This window comes from Notamacropus eugenii, chromosome 1, assembly GCF_028372415.1.
Source record: "Notamacropus eugenii isolate mMacEug1 chromosome 1, mMacEug1.pri_v2, whole genome shotgun sequence".
Classification (NCBI taxonomy): Eukaryota; Metazoa; Chordata; class Mammalia; order Diprotodontia; family Macropodidae; genus Notamacropus; species Notamacropus eugenii.
In genome coordinates this window covers 735,377,456-735,398,333 of record NC_092872.1, presented here as the reverse complement: position 1 = coordinate 735,398,333, position 20,878 = coordinate 735,377,456, and the positions used below count along the sequence as shown (strand labels likewise).

The window sequence follows — 20,878 nt, the reverse complement described above, 5'->3', positions numbered from 1 at the left end:
CCTCTCTTTCATTCCCTTCTTGCCTTTTCTGCTTTGCCTCAGGGTCAGTAATCATGCCACAGTCTGGCTGAGCAAAGACGGGGTCCTCACCAGCTGATGAGGGAGTAGTTGGGGATGGGGATGGAGCTGGCCTTGCTGATGGGATTCCAGGACCATGATAGGGTATTCCTCTTCCCCAATTCCTTCACCCTGCTGAAATTCCTTTCTCGAGGATAAAAATCCATTTGTTCCCATGCCCTTTGGGAAAGGGAACCTCATAGGCTCATAGAATTAGAATTGGACAGGATGTCAGAGGTCATTTAGCCCACCCTTTGGATGTGACAGACGAGGAACGGAGGCCAGAGTATTTCTGAACCTACTCGGAGTGTGGTGAGGGAGGGGGCTGGGCTTTGGAGTCTGAGGATCTGGGTTTGAGTGCTGACTCTGCCGGTTACTACCTGCGTGACCCTGGCCAAGTCACTGTAGCTCTTTTGGTTGTAGGTTCCTTATCCATAAAAAAAGGGGCCACATGGGATGAACTCTAAGGCCCCTTCCAGCCTTAACTCTCTGAGCCTGTATCATACCCTGCTACCCATGGGTAAAGGACTAGTATCAGGGTCTTTCCCGAAGGGCAAGGGGGTGCCTGGGAGGCCTGGGCTGGGCAAATTAGTGATTGGATTTCACCCTTAGAGGTGAGTGGATGGAGAGAGGGGTGGAGGGATGAAGGGATAGAGGGAGGGATAAATGGAGGGATGGATGGTTGTTGTTGGTATGTTTGTCCTTCATTCTTGAAGAGGACCATGATGAAGGATAGAGGGATGGAGGGGTGAAAGGAGAGATGGATGGAGGGTTAGAAGGAGGGATGGAAAAGTGGATAGAGGAATGGAGGGATAGAAGGAGGGATGGATGGAGGGATGGAAGGAGGGATGGATGGAAAAATGGATAGAGGGATAGAAGGAGGGATAGAGGGAAGGATGGAAAGATGGATAGAGGGATGGAGGGATGGAAGGTTTAGAGGAATGAGGGATGGAAGGTTTAGAGGAATGAGGGATGACAAACTTTACAGGCTCAGCATTCTCTTCCTGCTTTCTTCCCCCTTCCCTGCTGCCCCTGCCTGCAGGTTCCTTAGAAAGCCAGCTCGGACGGTATGCAAAGTTGTGAAACCTCTGGTCACAGTGCGGATGACCCTCTCAGTCGTGGCTTGCCAAGAAGGAGACAGCCTCGAGTGGTCGTGATTGGCGCTGGCCTGGCCGGTCTGGCCGCCGCCAAAGCCCTCCTGGAGCACGGCTTCACGGATGTCATAGTGCTCGAGGCGTCGGACCGCATCGGAGGCCGAGTGCAGAGCGTCAAACTCGGTAAGGAGCCCTGCCCTGCTCCGCTCCTTCCCATCCTTCTTTTCTCTCCCCAAAAGTCTGCTTGCTGACGTTCCCTGGAATTCCACCACTAGATGCTCATTCCTTGGGAACAGCATTCTTTTCCTTGAAAGTACTAAGAATGTTTCTGGATTTCTTTCAGATAATATTCTCTCCTGATAGCCTGAAAGTAACCCTGTGAGGCAGGGCCAAAGATTATTATCTCTTTCTTATGATTAATTTGTGCAAGGCATGGTGGTATATTGGCAAGAGCTCTGGGCTAAGGGGAGATTCAGGTTTTCTAGTCCCAGCTGGGACATTAACTGATCAAGAGACCTTGGACAATAATGTGACAACTCAAAGATACCAGAGTGGTTTGCCATTTCCTTTTCCAGCTGATATTACAGATGAGGAAACTGAGGCAAACTGGGTGAAATGACTTGCCCAAGGTCATACAGCTGTTTAATGTCTGAGACTAGATTTGAATTCGGGTCCTCCTGAGTCCTGGCCTGGTGCTCCATCTAAAGTACCACTAACCTGCCCAGATAATAGAACATGGTGGATGCTATTGAAATGTCATTGTTAAGAATGGTCATAATAATCTTACCTTCTGACACCTTGGGGAGGCTCATACTCATACTTAGTAGGTGCTTAATGAATGTTTAGTTAAATTGATCTTCTGCCCCCTCGTGGGCTGGGACAGGAAGTTCAGATGTTTGGCAACAGACCCATTAGGACGGAAGGACTTTCTAGCTGGCTGCTCTTTCATTTATAGATGAGGACTTCAGGTCTGAGCCGAGCTCTTTCTGTTAGCTGACTCCTGATGCCACAAATGTAGCGGGTGTGGGGGGAAAGCCCTGTAGTATGATTCTCCTCCTTCCCCTTTCCCCCATACCCCAAGTGGACCAAATACCCCCACTTTTCTGGGTCAGAGCCATAGCACAGGACCAGGAGATGCGAGTTCTCATTCCTGCTGGGTTCCTGGCTGGCTCTGCCACCTTGGAAATCATTTCTCCTCTTGGGATGTTTCTTCATTGAACGTGAGAATCAGTCGAAGGTCTTGGAGTTGTTTAGCTTGGAGAAAAGAGAGGATGAGAGTGTTGTCTTCAAACTCTTTGTGAAAGGTTATGGAGTAGAAGAAAGGGAGTTAAGCTTCTTCCCTGTCTGACTCAGGGAGAAGAACAGATGGATAAGGGGAAAGTTGCAGAGGGGTAGATTTAAAAATATATGGTAGAAAACAAATAAATACAAATATATATTTATGTAAATAGGTATATACTTAAATAGGCATGTATTTATATATACTTATGTGTAAATATATAAATAAGTGCATATTTACATATAAATAGACATATATTTACATATACATATGTGAATACATAATGTAATGTGTTATAAAATATATAACAATACATATGTTAATATATAATTATATGTGACTATATAATATAAAATACTATGTACAAATATATATATTGCATGTAAAATGTTATAAGTGGTATAATGACAATACCTGGCATTCACATAGTGCTCATAGGTTTACCAATGTTATCTCAGTTGATGTTTACAATCCTGCAAAGTAGGTGCCACTATTTTATAGATGAGTGGCAGGCACACTAAGTGACTTGTCTGAAGTCAAATGGCTAGTGAGTGTCTGAGGTCAGATTTCAATTCACTGAACTGCCTTCCTGCCTAGAGGTCAGCTGAAAATCGCTAAAGATCAGAACTGTCCCAAAATGGAATGGCTGCCCCGAGGGGTGGTGGGTTTCCCTCCTTGGAGACTTGTTTCAGTATATTGGGGCTTCCTTTCGGAGAGGGCTTGGCTTAGATGGTCTCTGAGGTCCCTGCCAACTCGGAAGTCTGAGGTTCTGTGATTTGTGAAGCGAAGGAACAATAATGGTGGCCATCGATGGCTGCTATCGATGCCAACCTATTTCCATAGACTATTGCCTATGAGCTGCTCCAATGAAGTAGGTAGGACCCATCTTAGATCCAGTTTACTGAATAGGAAAGTCACATATTCAGGGTTACACAGTAGCAGGTCATGGGTGGGAGGAGTCAAACTCAGGTTTTCCCTAAGTCCAACATGTTCTTCAATGTCATTGTCCTTCTACTTGGACTGGCCAAAATGATCCTCCAGTTGCTCCTCTGAGTAGAATTGAATTAGATACCATCTAAAGTCCCTTTCAGCTTCAATAGAATTTGAGCATTGGAAGTACCCTTAATGTTCTTCTTGGCCCTTTGGTGGTTCCATAAACCACCTAGTCACCAATCTGATCTCATCACTAACTTTCTGTGAACTTGAACAAGATACCTTCATCTTTCTTCTTCCCCTTTATTTATCTATCAAAATGAGGCAATCACTAATGTTCATATAAACATTTCAGGTGTATTATCTCTTTTGATTTTTACAACAACCCTTTGAGGGAGGTACTATTATCACCCCCATTTTACAGAAGTGGAAACTGAGGCTGAGATTAAGAGACTTGCCCAGGGTTACAGAGATGGTAAGCATCTGAGACAGGATTTGCAGTCAGGTCTTCCTGTCTCTCAGGAACTTAGTCCATTATACCACCACCACCACCACCACCACCACCACTACTACATCATCATCGTCACCACTAACATTTCTATAGTGCTTACTATGTGCCAAGCACTGTGCCAAGCACTTTGCAATTATTATCTCATTTGATCATCACAACGACCCTAGGAGATATTATTATCCCCATTTTACAGATGAGGAAACTGAAATAAACAGACTTAGCCAGGGCAGTATAACTAGTTAAGTGTGTAGGGCTGGATATGAACTCAGGTCTTCCTGACTCCAGGCCCAGCTCTCTATCTACCTAGCTCTATCTAATGCCAATTGCCCTGCCTACTTAGACTCATAAATTGTTAGAACTAGGTAGGATCTCAGAGATTGCCTGCATGAATTTGGAGAAGCTGATAGATAGGGAGATTGAAGCTTGTGTAGAAGTGACCTAAAGAATTGTAGACTCTCAGAATGTTGATGCTGGAAGGAACTCAAGGGACCATTCAGTCCAAGAGTTCTTAGCTTGGGATCAATTAACTTAAAAATTTTTGACAACTATATTTCAATAGAACTGGTTCCTTTTGCAATCCTATGTAGTTTCTTTGATGCACTTAAAAACAGGGTTCTGAGAAAGGACCCATGGGCTTCACCAGTTGGCTGCCCAAGGGATCTAGGCCCCCCAAAAGGGTAAGCGTGCCCCCTTCAGCCCAGCTCCCTTTTTTGTGCCGAAAGGGTATTGTGGAGGTTCAACAGATAGGAGTGTGTTTGAAAAAGAAAGTCCTGAAATTAATTTGTATTATCCTTACTTATCAGTCAGTGGCTTTTGATGCCTACCAGTCACAGGCTCGTATCCAGGGCTGCCCTCCCCACTCGCTGGACCTGTCTGCTGGGTCACTTGGGCAACACCTGGAAAGAGCCACCGCTCTGCTGTGCTGAGACGCACTCTGGGGAGCTGGCCTCCTATTTTTAGCAGTAGCTTCCATAATGAGATGCTGCCTGGGGAGGAGAGGAAACAGCTTCTTTTTTCTTTTCCCTAGCCTACCCCACCTCCCCACCAGAGCTGCCCCTCCCACTGAGCCTGGACCTTGTGCTTCGGGAAGGGTGAGGGTGATGATGTTGGCAGGGAAGGGAGAGATGGGATATTCAATTCACCCAATCCTGTAGGAGACACAACGCAGGGACCTTGGGATCCAAAGACCAAAACAAAATAGTCCTGTTCTTAAGGAGCTTATATTTTATTGGGACGACAGGGCAGATCCAGATAGGGGACAAGAAAGTAGTTTGAGGTAGGAGTGTGTGTATGTGTGTGTGTATGTGTGTGTATGTGTGTACTTCCATGTGCACACACTCTCAAGAGTGCCCTTGAACCCAAGAACAAAAAGCAAGACCTACCTCTTGACTAGGCTAATTATAAAGCTTTGCATAGCTCTCTCTCTTCTCCTTGATGAAGTCATTCATTCATTTATTAAGAGCCTACTATGTGCCAGGGACTGTGCTAGGCACTGGGGATATAAAGGCAAAACAACTGACAAGCCTTTATTCAGCACCTACTATGTGTCAGGAACTGTGCTAGGTTCTGGGGGCACAAAGACAAAGCGATCAATTGGCAAGCATTTATTCAGGGTTGCTGGAGACAGAGACAAAATGAAACCTGCCCTGGGGGAGGGGTTCAAGTCCATTGGGGGAGAGAACATGTGTAAATAGTCTATCCAAAATATGTACAAAGTCCATGCAAGGCCTTTTCTTTTGGGGGATGAGGAGGGTCCTGGTAACTAGTGGGGATTAGGAAAGGCCTCTTGAAGGAGGTGATGTCTGAGCAGAGTATGGAAGGAAATAAGTAATTTTTTAAAAGGTAACAGATAAGGAGGGAATACATTTCGGGTACAGACAGTGAAGAGGCACTTCCCCCTCCCCCCCAAAATACCCCTACCCATAAAGGAGGTGGATTTTGAGCTGGGTTTGGGATTTGAGCAGGATGTTGAGCTGTTCTCGTCTCCCTGAGCCTCAGTATTCCCATCTGTAAAATGATAATACTAGCACCTGCCTTACAGGATTGCTATGAAAATCCATGTCAAGAGCTCGGCAAACCGTAAAGTGTCATAGAAATCGTTATTGCGACGAAGCCTTTCAGTGCCCGTAGATTTGTCACTAAGTTACTGCTGAGGTCCTATCCAGCTCCTATAGTTTAGGATTCTGAGATCTGCATTGGTGGAAGAATTTCTACACTGGGAATTCCCAATATGGATGAAACCACAGGGTTAGAGTAGGAGGAATGAATGATGAATGGAGGGTGGAACTGAAGCCTGGGGAGATGAATAGTTGTGGAGCTTTAAAGTGCTGTAGACATGCCTCCTCCCTTTCTCCCCCTCCTCCTCCTCTCAGACCACACTTTAGGCCAGACTCTAAATGTGTGCCCTTGGGCGGTCACTTTGCCAACTTTGACTTCAGTTTCTCAGCTATAACATGAACGGAAGGACTTGATGATTTTGGGGGTCCCTACCTGCTTTAGAGCTATTGTCCTGGGTACCCTTAGTGATCTCTTCTCCTTCCCCTGATCAGTTTGTAAAGTCCCTTCCTAGACACTGCCCTGTGGTATATATCTGGGGAAGAGTTAGATGTATATAGGTTGTAGTGGCCTGCAGGCATACTGAAGACTGGTCTCAGACAGAGGAAGGCCTGAGTTCAAATCCTGGATCTGACATGTCCTGGCTACCGGGCCCTGGGTAGGTCATTTCTCATGCATGGCCCAGGAAACTTCTGGGACTCTAAGTTACAGAGAGAAGTGTCAGCTTGTACTGGCCGAGGGAGTTTCCTCCCTTGGAAGTTCCTGATACCAGAGCAAGTACAGGTATAGTCTCAGTCTCTCTTGTCTGGAAAAGGACACTGTATTATTGAAGTAGAGGGAGGGCTAACCCTGGAGTCAGGAAGACCTGGGTCTGTCTCTTATTCCCCCAGTCACGTTGGACAAATCATTTAGCCTTTTTAAATGCCAATGGTCTCACCTGTAAAGTGGACATCTTGGCCCTCCGTGAATCTTAGAGTTCTCTAAAAATGGGAGCCATTATTGTTAATGTGTTTTGAAACACTTTAGGGAGGAAGGAGAATTCCCAAAGGGGGAATACTGGTTGACCTCTCTGTCCAGGATGGAGCAAGAGGAAATGAATCATAGTGTCAGAGCAGGAAGGGGCCTGAGAGACTCTCTCATCCAATATTCTTCTCTTTTTTCCTTCCTTCCTTCCTTCCTCCTCCCTCCCTCTTACACTTCTTTTATAGATGAGGAATTAACGATGTGAAGCTGGGGATGGGGAAATCACTTGCCCAAGGTCATACAATGAGTGAGTAGTTGATAGAGGATTCTAGCCTGGTTCTCTAGTTCCCAGTTTACCCTTTTTATTTCATTAAAGGCTAAATGCAGGTTACTCTCTGACTAGGGCTGAGCACTGGTCTGAGTTAATGTGGGAGTTTCCTTCCTTCATGGGTTTTTACAAATGCCCGTGGTGTTGATCTGTCCCAGCCATGGACTTCTCTGGTTCTTGGGAGCCCTTGTTGAGTGAAGGTCCTGTCTTTTATGGAGATGATACTCCAACTGGAAGAGATAACAGAGTCAAGAAATGGTAGCCGCAGGGTGGAAAGAAAGGTCCAGAAGTGCATAGGCTACATCAGTAGGTTAGATGGCTGTGCCTGAGAGGTCAGCAGGCCAGATAGCTGCTAAGGCCTAGAGGATCTGAGGAGGCAGAGGCCTCGTGGCCTGCTATCTTGGCTGAATCAGTAGAGTTGGCATCTATCTCATCCATGCTTTGTAAGCAGTCATTTTGCTTGTGTGGGTCCTGGGCCCCCTGGGTAGGGGAAGACGGGAAGGGAAAGAATGGTGTCTCCATTGCCTGGTTCAGGAGGGCTGAGGCCAGTGGAGGATAGGAAGGAGGGAAGGGCTAAAAACTGTGAGAAGGATTCAAGTGGTCGTGGAGAGAGGGTGATGAGCCTGGTGTGAAGGAGGTGGGTATCTTGACCTCGATTGAGCATTAATGTGCTGTGTGACATGGAGGGGAGGCTTAGTTTAGCCAATCACTGCTACTTTCTTAAAAAACATTGTTCTCCTTTCTAATGGCCCATTTCTTCCCACCATCCCCTCCTCTCATTATAATAAAGACCTGAGTTTTTTTTTTGTTTTAACCTAACCTGGGATAGGGAGCTCCCAGTGAGTTAACTCCCTTTACCAGACCTTCTCTGTTTTAGGGAATTGCCCAGATCACCAAGATGTGAACTGACTTGTCCAGGGCCACCCAGGCAGTGTGTGATAGTGGAGGGTTTGAACCCAAGACTTCTCAACTTCGAACCCCCACAACATGCCGCTACTCAGCAACTCAATTCAAAATTTCAATTCTATAAGCATTCATTAAATGCTTCCCTTGTGCTGGGCACTGTGTTAAGTGTTTGGGGATACAAAAAGGAGCAAAAGAAAATCCCCTGGGTTCAAGGAGTTCACAGTCTAATGGGGGAGACACTATGCAGACAAATATACAGTAAGCAAGTTTTGCAGGATAAATAGGAGGTAATTAACAGAGGGAAGGTGCTGGAATAAAGAGGGGCTGAGGAAGCCTTCCTGTAGGAGGTAGCGTTTTACTTGCGATGTGAAGGAAGCCAGGAAAGTCAGTGGTCAGCCATGGAGGAGGAGAGTGTTGTGGGCATGGGAGATGGCCAGAGCCAAGAGATGGTGGTGCTGTTTGGGGAGCAGCCAGGAGACCGGTGTCCTTGGATCCAAGAGGACATGTTGGAAACTGATGTGTAAGAAGACTAGAAAGGTGGAAGGGGCCAGGTGAGGGAGGCCTTTAAATGTGAAACACCACATTCTGAATTAGATCTTGGAGACAATAAAGAACCACTGGAGTTCACTGAGGAGGGGCAGGGGGTGACATGATAGAAAGACAGTTACTCGAACAACACCACCCCAAACACATTTTTAAAGCAAAAACATAGGACAATGTCTCCCTGTCATAGATGTGTTATTCAGCACTGGTAGTCCACCACCTCTCTGCTAAGAGGAAGGAGACAGTCTGGGCGCTGCCCTGATCAGAGCTCTGAAGTCTTTCTGTGTTTTCCTTAAACATGGTCATTGGATGAGGATGAGGATGAGGATGATAGCATTTACATGGGGCTTCAAGGTGTATGTAAAACACCTTCTGTACATTCTCATTTGATCCTCACAATAGTCCTGTGAAGTACAATAGTATTATTACCCCTCTTACAGATAAACTGAGGCCGAGACAGGTTAAGTGACTTGTCCAGGGTCACACAGCTAGTGAGTATCTGAGGCTGGGTTTGAACTCCAGTTTTTGTGCCTCCAAGTCCAGTACTATATGCACTGACCCCACTGAACATTACTTCTTTGGTTCTGCTGCATCAAAAAGATGGGAAATTTAGAAATATGAAGGAATTTAGAGGCCATCTAGCCCAATCCTTTCATCTTACAGCTGAGGAAACTAAGGGCCACAGAGGTGATTTGACTTTTCCCTGGTCATACAGTAAGAAACCAAGGCAGAATTTGAACCCAAGGTTCTTTGGCTTCTAAGCCAGTGGGTTCCACATGGAGGCAAGTTATTGCTGCCTCTGGGTTTATTTCTTCAGCTGTAAAAGAGGTGAGTTAATGCCTGCCCTGTCTAATCACAGGGGGAAGGTGGGAAAGTGAGGAGTTGCATGACCTTGCATGAAGCAAGTCACTTTTCTGGGCCTCAGTTTCCGAACCTGTAAAATGAAGAGGGTGGATTGATTTGATGGTGCCTTTTGGCTCTGAAGTTGTGCTCCTAGGACCCCGCAGTGGGGTGCTGGCCAAGTCACCTCATCTGTAAAATGAGGGGATCGGATTCAGGGGCCTCTGGGCTCCCTTCTTAGTCTATGTGGCTCTAAGAAAGCTTTCTACCAATGGGAGAGATGACGATTCTGACCGTCCTCTTCATTAGAACACGCCACCTTTGAACTGGGAGCTACCTGGATCCATGGTTCCCATGGAAACCCCATCTACCATCTAGCAGAAGAGAACGGTTTGCTGGAAGAGACAACTGATGCCGAGCGCAGCGTGGGCCGCATCAGCCTCTACTCTAAGGATGGCGTGGCCTACTACCTTACCAATCGCGGCCAAAGAATCCCTAAGGATGTGGTTGAAGAATTCAGCGATTTATACAACGAGGTGGGTGTTGGGGGTGGGAGGTCATGGTAGGGGGGAAAGGAAGCAAGGAGCTCCCCGAGGCTGAAAGTTGTGTAGTGGAATGGGAGGGGGCCTGGCCCTGTCCTTCAATTGCTCCGTGACTTGGAAAAACTCAGTGCCCCTCTCTGGGCCTTGGCTCGCCCACTCGGACTACAGTGTGATTACTTCTGCTTTCCAAGTGGGGCCTGAGAATTAGCTGAAGAAAAACAGAGTATGGATTCTTTAAAAAGGTATATATATATGTATTTATAGCAAGTGCAAGAGACGGTTGTGTAGTCAGATAATCATTTTAGTTTTGTTAGTAAGCCCAGTAACAACACCAATGCTTAACATTCACGCAGTGCCTTAAGCAAAGAGCTTTGCAAATATTCTAGCAGCTAGATGACACCATGGTGGACAGAGTGCCAGGCCTAGACTAGGGGGCTCATCTTTCTGAGTTAAAATCCAACATCAGACACTTACTAGCTATGTGACCCTAAAAAGCCACTCCATCCTATTTGCCTCAGTTTCCTCATCTGTCAAATGAGCTGGAGAAGGAAATGGCAAACCTCTTCAGTATCTGTGCCAAGGAAACAGGTCACAAAGAGTTGGACCCTACTGAACAACTATAAAAGTATTATCTCATTGGATCCTCACAACAACTTTGGGAGGGAGTTGCTATTTTCAAACCCATTTTACAGATGAGGAAAACTGAGGTTAAGAGATTTGCTGAGGGCCACAAAGCTACTAAGCTTCCAAGGCAGGATTTGAATTCAGGTTTTCCTCATTGTAAGTCTTCACGCTGTATCTACTGCACCACCTGGCTGCAGTAGAGATAAAGGATCTTGGATCTCTCAGTGACAGGAAGGTCTGTCCCTCCAAGAGAAAGATCAGCTACTCCTTGGTTACTCAGTCTTTGAGAGTGGCCTGAGCCACTGAGACCTGAAGGGAATTCTTTAGGTTGTAGAGCTAGTGTGTGTCAGAGGGGGGATTTGGCCAATCTACCATACTGCCTTGTAGTTTTTATGAATACTTACCAATTCAGCAATATCCAAGTTACTCTTTGTGAGTTACCATTCCGTTTGAAGAAGTGGGGATGTTTCACCTTAAAGGATTATTACCGGGAAAGGGGATTAGGTTTGTAGTTCTTGGCTCCAGGTTTCAGTTAGTATAATGAAATGTTTCCTAATGGCTGAAGCCTTGGAAAGTGGTGAGTTCCCTATCACTCAAGGTATTCAAGCAGACACCGAATCTCCACAGAGATGCTGTGCAGGTGATTCTTGGTTGGGTAGAAGTTGGACCAGGTGGCCCTAGAAATCTTTCCAAACTCTCAGATTTTGTGCTTCTGCTATGCTCTGGAGAAAGTGAAACAGATGAGAAACCTATAATTGGTATTCCAATGATGAATGGCACCTTGCATGGATCAATTATTAAGAAAATAACTGTGACCTGGTTAGATTTAGGAAGTTTTTCCTAGTATCACACATCCCCCCTGAGATTCATCTCAGGAGACGGGTGATTGATTGACGTCTTGGTTGGGACCAAGCTCTGTGTGACTTTGGGTAACTTAACCTCTCTGGGACTGTTTCCTTTGCTGTCAAATTAGGGGGTTGGGCTAAATGGTCCCTAAGGTCCCTTCCTTCTAGTCCTAACTCTATCACTGTAAGACTTCTGTGGGAAAAGAAACCCTCCCAGGGTGAGGTCCAGTTCGGGGGCTGTGGGCCTCCTCACACCAACTAGGAAGCTCGAGAGGGGATTTTGGCTGGGACTTGTGGTATCTGTGCACGTTTCCCTCTCCACAGAGCCCTAATCCATGACCTGCCAGTCACCATAGGGGGTGGTTCCTAAGGAGATCCCACCTGAGCAGTGCCATGGAGACATGACTGGTCAGCCTCAAAGCCCATGCTCCTCTCTGGGGAGCCCATTTATAGCCCATGGGTCTGCTTCTGATAGCCTCAAAGGGGGCAGATATCAGAAGAAAAACACTAGTCCTGGGCTGGGGTTAAAATTTGGCCTCTGCCACTTATTACCTGTATGACCTTGGGTAAGTCACTTAACCTCTTCCAACTTTAGATCAAAGGATGATAGACCTTCATCTTCAGAAAGAGAAAGCATTTATTAATTTATTTGTTACTGTGTGGGGGGCACTGCTAAATCCCAGAGGGGCTTCCCCTCCTTCTCTCCTCCTCCTCCTCCTTCTTCTCTCTCTCTCTCTCTCTCTCTCTCTCTCTCTCTCTCTCTCTCTCTCTCTCTCTCTCTCTCCCCCTCTCTCCTTCCAATTAAGGAAGACAATGCATAAGTAGGAAGGGGAGGGAGGAAAGGGGAACTTCAAGAAGACTGCAGGAGGTAACCTGGTAACTACTTGGCTCCAGGTTTTAGTTAGTGTAAGGAAATGTTTCCTAATAACTGAAACCTTGAAAGATGGTGAGTTTCCTGTCACTCAAGGTATTCAAGCAGAGACTGGATCTGGGTCCCAGAAAGATGACTAGCTGATCACATGTATTAGAGAGCCAGGAATGGCACCCTTGTTTCCACCTACTGAACTAGAGATGGTTGGAGAGGGCAGCTAGGGAGGAAGACTGTAAGAAAGGGCACCAAGCTTGGCAAAGAAGTCACGGAACCTACTGAGGGGTATTCTTGGGGGTCCACAGGAGCTCCTGATTGTAAAATGATGACATTGACTGAACTGGCTCCAAAAGCAGGTCTTCAAACAAAGACATGGAAGCACTGGAAACTTGACAGTATGGTGGACAACAAACCTGGGTGGATTGGATAGGCTTGGGCATCTGCAATGTGTCTCTCAGAGGCCTCCCTCCTGGAGTTTCTTTATGTGAGTTTTCTCTCTCACCTTCTCCATCCCCACCCCTCATCCTTTATCTACCTTGATCTAGGGCTGTAAGGGATCTGATCCCCCCATTTTACAGATGCAGAAACTGAGGCCCAGAGAGGTCTTATGACTTAGGTTTCTAGATCTAGAGCAGGCAGAGATCTTAGTGGCCACTGAGTCCCACCCTCTAATTTTACAGATGAGGAAGCCGAGACCCTGAGAAGTTAAGGAATTTGCCTGGAGTCATACAGCTAGTAAGTAGGGAATTCCAGCGCACAGTTCACAATGCCAGGTTGCTGACTTTTTTGACATGGCTCTGAGGTTGTTGTTTCATTAAACCAGGTCAGCTGGCCCTCCACGACACTGCTTGGTAACCAAGGGAAGGGCTAGGGTCTCTTTACAAACCATTCCTGGCCCATCCCCTCCTCTGATAGCCTGTCCTCCGGATTTCATATGTTCATCCCTGATACAGAACCCAAGAGAGATCTTGGGGGGGAACAGTAAACCAGGATTTTGGGCTCTTTGGAGAGAGATACGTGCGCAGACACATGTGGGACCTGTCCAAGGCCCCTGGGGTGCTTCCTGGGGGCGGTGGGGACCATCACGCAGCCTTGGAGCTGGAGGCCACCAGGGACGGGACTTTGTTTTTCCCACTAAAGTCTCAGAGACACCATGTCAGAACTGGAAGGTCCTTAGGGATCTTTGGTCCAACTTGTTAATTTTATGGAGAGGAAGTGGGCCCATTGAGGTTAACTTATATGTTCAAGGTCATGCAGGGAATTTGACTTAGAACCAGATCCGAACCAGGAACCAGAAACATTCTCCTTCCTCTTGGGGTTCATCAAGGACACATGATATAAGGAGTGAGGGAGAGCTCTCTGTCCATTGGTGAACTGGGCTGTCTGGAAGGTGGTGGGCTTCCCCTGGCTTCAGGGGCCATGTTCCAGGGAGTGGGAATTCCTTTTGAGGTATGACTTGGACTTAGATGCTGCCCCTGAGATTGGGTGATGCTACTGGGGTTGTCAGTGTTATGTCTTTGCTTCTACTGTGGTGGGGGAAGAAACCCCTTAGGAGCCTTCTGTCTGATCTTGCATCTCTCAGGGACATCCTGGTCTTGTGGGGGAGGCAACACCTGCCCAGACACACTGACATATCCCCACACCCCTACACTCACCCCCCCGCCAGGTACATACACACATACACACCACCTTGTCTTTAATAAATGAGCATTAAAAAACAACAGTAAGAGAAGTTAGTCTAGTGGAATTAGCAAGTGCTAAAGGGCTTAAATGAACAGACACATGGTCCAGGGAGACTAATGCAGGATGGCTCCCTGGAGGAGGTGACTTGGAGCTGGGGTGTGGAGGAAGGCTCAAATCGGAGTGTGGGTTAGAATTGAGGCAGAGGAAAGGATGCTAGACATAGAGACAGACAGGACCTGACTAGAGTCCTGCTTCTGTAACTTTCTACTTGTGTGGCTGTGGGCAGCTTGCTTAACCTCTGGGGTCCTCAGTTTCCTCATCTATAAAACAGAGCAGTGCAAGTGGTTAGCTTGTGGCCTTGAGGCCACATGTGATCTTCTAGGTCCTTGGGTGTGGCATTTTGACTGAGTCCAAGTTTTACAGAACAATCCTTTTATTAAGGGAATTTGTTCTGTGAAGTTTGGATTCAGTCAAAGGGGCTGCACCTGAGGATCTAGAAGACCACATGAGACCTCGAGGCCATAGGTTCCCCACCTCTGATGACTCTCAGTTCTTGCCAACTCTAGATCCTATGTCCTATGTCCCTGCTTACTATTTTCATGATTTTGGGCAAATCAATTAGTCCTTCTAAGCTGAATCAGTTTCCTCAGAAAATGAGAGGGTTGGACCAGAAGGCTTCTGAAGCCCCTTGTAGTTCTAGCTTTTACTGTATGGGAGGTCTTAGGGAAAGTCCTTTGGCCTCAGTTTCCTCATCTGTAAATCAAGGGGACTGGACCCAATGTCCTCATGATCCCTTTCAGCAGCAGATCGGTTAGCCTGTGAATGAATGGAAGCATTCCCCTTCTCAGCCTTCATACTGATCTCTTCCTATCCCCAGGTCTATAACCTGACCCAGGAATTCTTCCAGCGAGGTAAACCAGTCAATGCTGAGAGTCAGAACAGCGTGGGTGTCTTCACCCGAGAGGAAGTGCGAAACCGCATCAAAGCCGACCCAGATGACTCAGAGACCACCAAACGCCTGAAGCTTGCCATGATCCAGCAGTATCTGAAGGTGGGACCCAGCCTCGGGAAGGGGCAGAGGCTGTCAATGCTCATTTACTCTGTGGCACCTGGGCCAGGTCACTGACCGTCTCTGGGCCTCAGTTTCCTCACCTGCATATGAAGGGGATCGAGCTAGCTTGTCTCTGAGGTCTCTTCCCATGATTCTCTGATTTCTGTGGGTGGGATGGTGGGCTGGATGGCAGAGGGAAGAGACACATCCATGGCTCCCTGGGGCCCCTGACTTAATGGGAGAGGCAATTCTTATTCTCAGAGAGTCTTTGGACTGATCTGGGGGAAGATGTATTCCTCCTAACCTCTTTTATCTAAGGAGGGGAGACAGTATCTCCCAATCAGACAGAATGAATCAGACTTAGAGCTGGGGTAGGGAGCGGAGCTTAGAGGCTATCAAGTCTAACACCCTGATTTTACAGAGGAGGAAACTGAGGCCCAGAGAGGTGACCTGCTAGCATGCCCAGTAGATCCCTCATGCCACAAGTCCACGGGCTGAGTCTGGTGTCAAAGCCCTTTGACTAACAGTGGAGCATTCTGTCCATTCTGTGGACTCCATTGTCATGCAGGAATGCACTGAGCAAACAGTTCTCAAATCTCAGGTGCTTGCAAGGGCTGGGAGCTCCTTGGGTGATACTGGGGATAGTCTCAGACTTTGGCTGACCCTCATTCATTTGTTCATTCATCGATTCATTGAACAGACATTTATCAAGTCTCTGCTGTACATACAAGACCCGGCAGGCGCCACCAGGGCAGTCTACAAATAGAAGAGGCAGAGCTGACCTTGGGAGCTCCCTGGCTAATAATCTCAGCTAACTTTGGGTGGTCCCCCAGTCTCATGGGAGAGACAGAAACTTGACTGTCCCGAAGTCTATCAGGAAAGTCCTCTGACCCTTTAGCTAATAAATCGTTCTTTCTCCCTTTCCCTCTCGGTCTCCTTACTTCATCAGGTGGAGAGCTGTGAGAGTAGCTCCCACAGCATGGACGAGGTGTCCCTCAGCGCCTTCGGAGAGTGGACGGAGATCCCGGGAGCACACCACGTCATCCCCTGCGGCTTCATGCGCATCGTAGAGCTGCTGGCTCACGACATCCCAGACCGCGTCATCCAGCTGGGCAAGGCAGTCCGCTGCGTGCACTGGGACCAGGCATCAGCTCGGCGGGAGGGCCCAGAGATTGAGCAACTGGCCAACCACAATAATGACACCTCCGACGAAGGTGGGGAAAACTCTGGGGAAGACAGGAGCGAAGGAGGGGAAGAAGAGGGAAGCCGGTGGCCAGTGAATGTGGAGTGCGAGGATTGTGAGGTGATCCCAGCTGACCATGTGATCGTGACCATGTCCCTGGGGGTCCTGAAGAAGCACCATTCCACTCTGTTCAGGCCCCCGCTTCCCTCCGAGAAGGCCGGGGCCATCCGCCGCCTGGGCATCAGCACTACGGACAAGATCTTTCTGGAGTTCGAAGAGCCCTTCTGGGGGCCCGAATGCAACCGGCTCCAGTTCGTATGGGAGGACGAGGCCGAGAGCCGGAGCCTCACCTACCCTGAGGAGCTGTGGTACCGCAAGATCTGCGGCTTTGACGTCCTCTACCCCCCTGAACGGTACGGCCACGTGCTCAGTGGCTGGATCTGCGGGGAGGAGGCCCTTGTCATGGAAAGGTGCGACGATGAGGCCGTCGCTGAGATCTGCACCGAGATGCTTCGGAAGTTCACAGGTGGGCGGCAGGGGCATCTATCCTCCAGTGGCCTCTCCCATCAGTCACCTTCTTTAATGTCCAGAGTATGTTCTCATCAACTAAGAAACAAGCCTGGGGAGGCAGATGGTAACGGGAAGATCACTGGCTTTAGAGACAAAGGGCCTGAGTTCAAATCTCACCTCTAATGCTTATTGTCTGTGTGACCATAAGTAAATCACTTCACCTCTCCGGGCCCAGTTCTTTCAACTATAGAACTGGAGAGTTGTACTCGATGGGACCCTAAGGTCCCTTCCCCAATCTATGATCTTATGACTTTGATCAAGTCCCTTCACCTCTACCAGCCTGTTTCCTCATCTGCAAAATGAAGTGGTTGGAGTAGATGCTGTCTTAGGTTCCTTCTAGCTCTAAATCTGTGATGTCCTCTCTAGAGATTGGGACCAGGATCCGAAAACTAGAGTTCATGAGCCCCATCTGGTGTACCTTATCTTAATAATCAGCTGGTAGACACAATTTACTTAGTCAGTCAACAAGCATTCATGAAGCACTTACACTGTTGAGTTGGGGGGATACAAAGAAAATTAAAAAAAATTATCCCTGACCCAAGGAGTTTACTCTTGGGGAGCACTCTCCCATAAATACATGCAAATATCAGTGGGAAGAATTGTAGAGTACATCATGAGTGAGGCATGCATGTAACTGATGTAATTCATTCTTCAAGCACTGTAAGGCCCCAATATTTGTATTTTAGTATCCTCATGCTACTTCTTGGGCACATTGTCTTTGTTAGCAAATCACCCAGGTAGGTGTCTGGGTCTCCTCCTCTCACTAGCTCCACTCTTAGGACTTGTTCCCTCTTGAATCCATAGCCAGCTCTCTTCTCTGCTACCAGAGGTCATGCAGAGGTTATTGGCCCTGATTTGCCATGTCTGTGTTCTCTGCTCTCTGTTGGATATGGTATCTCCTGCTGGGCAAGTGAGATCTGTTGACGACCCCATGGATGACAGGGTATGGGACAGAAAATCCCCCTCCCTTCTCCTTTCCATGGAATTGCTTCCTGCCTCAAACACTGTCTTGGACTAGCAGGCTTATCTTTTTAAAGGCCTCCAAGGTTGGGGCTAAGCTTTGGCCCTCCCAATGGTCATGGGTCTTCTTAATTCTATCAAGGGAAATTCCTTGCTTTTTAACAGGATACAAGGCTTTGCACTTTGTTTTAACATGTCATTACGTCCTATTACCATTCCTTCCCTGATTATGTGACTCAGACTAGTGGTTTCTACTCCCCCTTTGCCCTAATAATTATAATCATCATCATCCTCACAACAATAACTCATATTTCACGCCAGGCATTGTACTAAGTGTTTTACAAATACTATGTCATTTGATCTTAAAAAAACAAAAACTTTGGCTTAGTAGGTGCTATTTTTGTCCCCATTTTACAGTAGAGGAAACCAAGTCACAGAGGTTCAATGACTTTCCCAAACTACTAAGTGGGAGAACTGGTGTCATAATCCAGGTATTTTAGCTCTAGTTGGGGCTCTACACATTTGTACCCTTTCACTCCCAAGCTCTTGGGTTAAGTCAGTACACATTCTCCCTTCTTAGGCCTCCTTTTGTACATCTTTAAAATGAGGCTGGGGAAAATGCTTTTTAACATCTGTGATTTCCTTGCATGAGTCTTCCCTTCAATAATGTAGTTATAGCTCCCCTGAAACTTCACAGATGGTCCTTGAGGGTTGCCGCAGACAATCCGCTGATGAGCTTCTCCAAACCTAGCTAGTCTTGTCATTAGGTGACAGACCTGTTGCCAATCAGCTCCCATCTAGGTAGGCAGAGCATGGTTTAGAATGGCATGATATCCAAGGACCAGGCAAACCAGGACGAGAATCTAGAGAAGGTTGCAGTGGAGTTAAATTGGTACAAAAAAGAAGAAAACCCAAGCATTCCCTTGTCAGGCACCTAATCCTGTGCTTGCTACCCCCTTTCCTTCTGAAAGTTTATCACAAAAAGTCTGCTTTCAGCCAAATCGGAACTTATCCCTTTCATGGCTCCTGCCACTTGTGTTTATGTGTCCCATGTATTATCCCAATAGAGCTATCCTTCTGGGGGTAGGCATGTTATTGGCACCTATGTTCCAGATAAGGAAGAAGTCCAGAGGGTTTCAGTGACTTAGGAGGTGATAGTGGGCCAGTAGAATCATAGATTTAGAGGCAGAAGAAACTTGAGAGAAAATCAATTAACTAGCATTTTTTAAACATCTCCTGTGTTCCAGGTGCTGTACTAGATGCTGGAAGTACCATGATAAAAGTGAAAGCAAGTTCCTGCCGTGAGGGAGCTAGCTGACAGTCTAGATAGGGGAGACACCGGATATAGGCACATAGAAGAAAACATGCAGAGTCATACAGAGTGATGAGGGTGGCCAGGGGCCTGGCAGCTGGGGAAAGGGCTCATTGTAGCTGCATCTTGAAGGAAAGGAGATGTTTGGAATGATGAAGGTGGATATTTCTGTGACCTCCCCATATGGGCCTTCTGGGCTTGCCCAGTTACAAAGGGAATAAGTGGTCGAACCAGGAGTTGAAACCAGATTTTCTGACTGGAAAATCTGGTGTGCTGTATTGGCCCAAGGCTGAGCTTAGATTTGGGGCTGCCAGAGACAGTAGAGGTCATTGAATACAGATTTCTTTTTTTGGAGATGAGAAGCTGAATCTCAGAAGTGCCCCAATGCCTACAGTTACCAGGAAGCAAGGGGAAGAGATAAGATTGTCATCTAGATATTTCTTGCCCTCCGACCCTCTTCCCATGGTACCACACTGCCTCTAATTCATTGTGACTTCCTTCCCAACCCTCCCTCCCTTCATGCCTCTTCCCTACTCATCCCTGAGGTGGTCACTGGCTCTATGTCTGCCTATGGGTCGGGGAATTTCCTCAGCTTTCAGACCCTAAGGGGGCTCTGCATCCTTCCAGGGTCCACCTCTCACTCCCCCCCTCTTGCATGGATCCCCAACAGGGAATCCTGACATTCCAAAGCCTCGCCGGATCCTCCGCTCCTCCTGGGGCAGCAACCCCTTCTTCCGGGGCTCCTACTCCTACACGCAAGTGGGCTCAAGCGGGGCTGATGTGGAGAGACTGGCCAAGCCGCTGCCTTATACAGAGAGCTCTAAGACAGCGGTGAGTAGGGTACCCTCCTGGATGGGGGAGGGAGGAAGGGGGACCACTAGTCAGTCTGTAAGCATTTTGGAGGCTGTAGAGGGATTGGCCCTGGACTCAACTAGGCTGTGGGGAAAAGCACGAGACCAATCCCTATCAAGGTCTAACTTGGACCCTGGACTCAAATGTGTGCTGTCTAATGAGAGAATGAGCTAAATTCCATCAATGTTTGTGGATAACCAACTGGGAAGGATCCAGGATGATCAATCAACAAGCATTTCTTAAGCACCTACTGTGTGCCAAGTACTGTGCTAAGCTCTGGGGATACAAAAAATAGCTCCTTTCCTCAGGGAACTAACTTTCTAATGAGGGAGACAATGTGTTTATCAGTAGGTATGTTCAGTATATATGGAGAGTAGATAGGTCAGGTATTGAAGGGAGAAGACCAGAGGAAGGAGATTACATGAGGAAAGAAGCTTAGCATCTGGGAACAAGGAGGGGATTGTCCTCCTGGTTGACCCTGCCCAGCTCTTAGTAGAAGTATCATGTTCCTATCTAGCTCTGAAGTTTGGGAAGGACATTGGAAAGCTGGGAGTGCTGAAGAGTGCCTAGGGGAGGCCGACTGGGATGGTGAAGGTCCCCAGGGAGCTCATGGCACTGGAGGATCAGTTGAAAAACCTGGGGATGTTTGGCCTGGATAAAAGCAGGCTCTTGGCAGGAGACATAATTTTTATTTGAAGGGCAGATATTTGGATGAAGGATTAGTCTCATTCTGCATTTTGGACTGCCTTGAGAAGTACTGAGTTTCCATTACTGGGGGCTTTCCAGCACAAGATGGATGGCCTCTTATCACTTATGTCATAGTGAGGATTCTTGCTCAGGCACAGGCTGCACGGGATGCTGCTGAGGCTCTGTCCAGTG

At 47.4% G+C, this 20,878-nt stretch overlaps 1 protein-coding gene across 8 annotated transcripts in view; it reads left to right on the top strand.

Annotated features, from left to right (window-relative positions):
* The window catches only part of SMOX (spermine oxidase), a 79,324-nt gene that overhangs the window by 57,733 nt on the left and 713 nt on the right, over positions 1 to 20,878 (top strand). For all 8 annotated transcript variants that reach the window (XM_072637023.1, XM_072637021.1, XM_072637024.1 and 5 more), the window contains 5 exons: positions 1,100 to 1,334; positions 9,819 to 10,045; positions 14,949 to 15,122; positions 16,072 to 16,831; positions 19,818 to 19,978. In XM_072637023.1, coding sequence (XP_072493124.1) covers positions 1,127 to 1,334; positions 9,819 to 10,045; positions 14,949 to 15,122; positions 16,072 to 16,831; positions 19,818 to 19,978 — 1,530 coding nt within the window. In that variant the 5' untranslated portion in view covers positions 1,100 to 1,126. The remainder of the gene's footprint in view (positions 1 to 1,099; positions 1,335 to 9,818; positions 10,046 to 14,948; positions 15,123 to 16,071; positions 16,832 to 19,817; positions 19,979 to 20,878) is intronic.